The 4,298-nt window shown below is 54.3% G+C and overlaps 2 protein-coding genes across 2 annotated transcripts; one reads left to right on the top strand and one right to left on the bottom strand.

Moving 5' to 3' along the window:
* Positions 1-1,156: 1,156 nt before the first annotated feature.
* On the top strand, positions 1,157-1,750 carry PpBr36_05042 (uncharacterized protein; the record flags this gene model as incomplete). Its single annotated transcript, XM_029892200.1, has 2 exons — positions 1,157-1,500; positions 1,642-1,750. 2 exons carry the CDS (start codon positions 1,157-1,159, stop codon positions 1,748-1,750), a joined length of 453 nt encoding a protein of 150 aa, XP_029749081.1.
* Positions 1,751-2,149: 399 nt separating this feature from the next.
* PpBr36_05041 (uncharacterized protein) lies at positions 2,150-3,926 on the bottom strand (the record flags this gene model as incomplete). Its single annotated transcript, XM_029892199.1, has 2 exons — positions 2,150-2,603; positions 2,686-3,926. 2 exons carry the CDS (start codon positions 3,924-3,926, stop codon positions 2,150-2,152), a joined length of 1,695 nt encoding a protein of 564 aa, XP_029749078.1.
* Positions 3,927-4,298: the final 372 nt, after the last annotated feature.

The following is a 4,298-nucleotide window of genomic DNA, read 5'->3' as shown; positions in this document are numbered from 1 at the left end:
ATATCAGCGGGTGAACCACAGAAGCGATGGGCTGCGTCGGAATTTGCATATTCACACCGTGATCAAGGCTTGGCCCCTGATTTGATATTCAGATCCCGAGGTTTACGTCATTATATCGAGACTCGGCATGTTTCGCCGCTCTATATAAATGACTGGTAATCTTTGGATTTTGTTGCTTATTCCAGGGAGGGTTTATAAGCTTTCCGCTAATAGTAATCAATCAATCTCGGCTCTGTATTCATGGTCTGTCTTGAATTCCAGAGGGTATACCTCCCGATTCCAAAACTGGCCAGTTGGGGGTTGGTAAAGAAGATTTCTTTTTTCTTGTTCTTTCCTTCAGCGTGCGTGACTAATGAACTGACATTACTAGCACATCACACCTGTCCATAAACACCTCACATGCGCCGCCTGTGAACCTTATCTGGAGCAGCATTACAGCGACTTTATAAGCTTAGTCCTGGAGGATCGGAAGCAGATCAGATCCCCTTTTTACCCCTGATCCTCCCCACGTCAGATAAAACTCGGCAACCGCTTGACGGCAAAAAAGTCTCCGAGGAAACAGCAGATGCTGTGCCGTTCGTCCCGCGTTCCGCAAGCTGCTTCATTGTATCGTACCATCAGTGTTAGGACTACTGTGATTATGCAGGGTAAAAAGAAAGAGAAGAAAAAAAGAAAAAGGAACACACAGACTTTTGGGCGACTCTGTTGCATATTGCAATTTGCAGCAGGTGGATAGAGGGAGAACGGATATTGAATCCTATTCGGCTATTTTGTTCGTATTCCAGATTCGGTGGGACCACCCCAGGTCCGGATGGCCGTTCCCGTTCAACACAATCCACCTTGGCTGGCACCCCTTTGATTCTATGATTCCGAGATGAAAAAAAAGTCGCTGGAACCAGTGGGTCCGCCGCGTTAAGCGACGTCCACCTCAATGAACAGTAAACAAGGAGAAACATCGTGGAGATTGGTCTCTTAGAGTACATAAAGCACACATGGTTCAAACTTGATCATTGTGTGTTTCCTCTTGCTCTTCAGCCTGCTCTCGGCCCGTCCAGGATACGCTTATTTTTTTTTTTTTTCTTCCTCCGATACTACTAATAAACAACTTTGAATACATAATTACTATTCACAAAACCACCACTAATCATCGCCCAAAATGCGCTTCTCCATCGCCGCCACCGCCGCCCTTTTCGGCGCCGCCATTGCCGCCCCGGCTCCTCAGACAAACCCCGACCCGCGCGAGACCATCCTCCTCCAGAAATTCGAGGCCGTCAAGAGCAGCGATGGCCCCGTCACCTCGATCTACTTCCACATCATCTCGCACCGCGAGGTCGGCGTCGCCGCCTTTGTGTGCAAGGGCGAGGACGCCGAGGGCCTGAAGCCCGACACCACCATCGACTGCGCAAAGGGCCCCTCCGAGAACGACGCGTACAGGTTCCGGGTCAAGTCCGTCTCCGACGACGTCTTTACCCTCACCGTCTTCCACCAGACTGCTCCTGCGTAAGTTGTCATCAACCCAACTGGCCTCGGGTCTGAGGATGAGTGCAGGAATCAAAAGGGTCCTTGCTCGGACTTTGTCTTTGAGAGGACACTTCCCAGCCTTGTGAATTTGAAGCTGACATGAACCACCTCGCCGTCCAGTTTTGGTTTCTGGGGTGACATCAACGTTGCTGGAGCGTGCAGCGTCGAGTCCGGCGTCTCAAAGTGCAAGAATGACGAAACCTCCGGCGAGCTGCACGTCTACGGGTAAACTGGACCACCGAATAGAGAGCAGTGAGATACCAAGGTTTTATAGGAAGTAGTGCCGTTAATCCAACCGAGTCGGCTCCAAGGATTTATGTGAAAATGGTTGAGATGTCGCAACGTGAAGTCACTATCCTGTATTCACGTATGCGTGCTCCTTCTCAGCGGTTCCCTGGCTGGAGTCGTTGCAATCCGATGGCAAAAGAAAAAAAAAGCCGAGAGAGGAAAGCAACCTTGGTTGATGCATGCCACATTATACGTTGAAGACCCCGCTGTCGTGATGTCTTTGGAACAACTAGGGCCTCACATTTCTAGAACCGTCATCGTCTTGCCGCGGCTTCGTAGGATTCTCAACCCAGAAATGCAACCAAATCGAACGGCAGCGCTGCTTATGTGGTTCATTCACTCAGATCCTAGAAGCCAGGCCACCCGACGACTTACGACTCTCCACCACCGGCCATTTCGGTTCATATGCCCCAAGGAAGCAGCTGCCGACATCATACCCCAGCTCCGAGACGTCGTAGCTCGCGGCGCCCAGTAGGTACGTTAGCGTGTCGTCCCGGTCGCCGTCGAACCTGCTGGCGATGTTGCCAAAGTAGGACGGCTGGAAGAGCCGCGGCACGTTGGCCGGCAAGGTCGAGACGGCAAGGGCGAACATGTTTGCCATGTCGTCGTAGTGCCGCGGCTTGAAGCCCGGATGTAGGTCCAGAAGCTGCTTCTTCACCTCGGGTGTGTGCTCGCCGAGCGAGAGGAGGAAGTTGTTGTACTGGTTCAGGGACACGCTCACGAGGTGGTTGCCGCCCTCGGTCGCGCGCTTATTGATGGTTGTAAGCAGGCCTGCGAATCCCATCAGGCCAGTCCTAGAGGGGCGAAGAGGTAAGGTCAGTTTGGTGTCGCCGCCACTGTAGACCAAGCTGTCCATGATCTCTTTTCGGCACTTACTGGTAGTCCGAGTTGGGTAACAACGGGATGACGGGCTCGTCGAGCCCCAGGAATCGCCCCATCTTCCAGCTGGCCCCTGTAACGCAATCCGAGATCTGCTGCCACCCGGACCTCGACGCCCAGGGGCCCTCCCAACCATAGCAGTTCTCCCGCACAAAGACAATACCCTTCCCACGCCGCCGCCCTAGCGCGTGGACATATTCGACTCCAAATCCGAGCCGGTCCAGCGTGCCAGGCCGGTAGCCATCCAGCACGATATCGACATCCTCGACCAATCTCTTCAGGGCAGCCCGGCCCTCGTCCGTCTTTAGGTTCAGGCTCACGTCTCGTTTGCCCAGATTCCCGTCCACCAAAAGCGGTCCCATATCGGGTAGCTGGCCGTTGGACACGCGGATGACTGTCGCACCGAAAAGCGCAGCCAGCCTTGCGATTGTCGGGCCGGCAATAGCGCGTGAGAGGTCGAGCATCTTGAGGCCCTCTAGTGGCCGCTGCTTGCCGGTGACGGATGGGTAGGGCACGGGCGGAATGGCGTCGGCGTCCCGCGTCTCCAGGAAATAGATTGGGTGGTCGACGGTCGCTTTGCCATGCTCTGTAGCCAGGAACTCCTCCCGGGTCAAGCACACAGTCCCGGCCTGGCGGTAATGTCCGTTGGCCTCGGTATCGAGCCAGTCCGAATCAAACTGCCGGACGGTGTCGCAGTACTTTCTGATGATATCCTCAGCAGAAACCAGTCCCGGGTTCTCTTTTGGTAGGTCCACCATGGTCAAGGAGCGGTCGGAGTTCATACTGCCGTGGAGGTGGAACCATTTACCATCCCGAGTCGGGTAGATGTTTGTGCAAAAGCGACGCCAGGGGTCGTGCATGCGGCCCAGGTCGTACCTGGCATAGCGCGCCGCCACGGCTGGGTCCCCGATGGTCTTGCCGTTGACCCGGGCGCAGGCTGCGGAGAACAGAAACATCGAGGCGATGTCAGTGTTGACGGTGGCTTTCTGGTCAACCTTGTACCGGTCCTTGGCAATGGCGGAGCCAATGGTAGCTGCTAAAGCCCAGAGGGCGGAACTAGTCTCTGTAAACTTGAAAGGGACTGGAATGTAAGGCGAGTCTATTGTTGGCTGCAGAAAGGATGTGTTGGAGGCGGTGGAGTGGACTTTGGAAGGTAACTGGAGGCGGGTGTCCTTGAGAAGGACGTGGCGGAAGATACGGTCCGCCTCTTCGCGGAGTGAATAAGACCTATCCGTCATGTTGCAGCAACAGATGGGGCCCGGCAGTTCAATCCAGTCGTGTGCTAGATGCAAAAATAGGGAGCCAACAATGCTAGACACAATAGGTTGTCACGGCGTGTCAGTACCCGTCGGTGGAGTAGAACTTGCCAACTACACGGACACGGGGACGACTGTGACTCCAACCTACATATAAGTGTCTTGGTCAACAACTCGGTAATTATATACGGAGACGCGGAGACGACGTTTCTCAATTTCAACACAAAAGAGAATGTTGGTGCCTCTCATCGTATTGGGATAATATCCCGTGTGCTTTGTATATCCTCACGGGCCGTCAGTTCAGAGGGAAGTACTGTCTCTGTCGGCGACCCGGGTGTGCAGTGGCCGGGGGGG

Source organism: Pyricularia pennisetigena, chromosome 6, assembly GCF_004337985.1.
Source record: "Pyricularia pennisetigena strain Br36 chromosome 6, whole genome shotgun sequence".
NCBI classification, from domain to species: Eukaryota; Fungi; Ascomycota; class Sordariomycetes; order Magnaporthales; family Pyriculariaceae; genus Pyricularia; species Pyricularia pennisetigena.
This window is presented reverse-complemented; position numbering and strand designations above follow the sequence as displayed.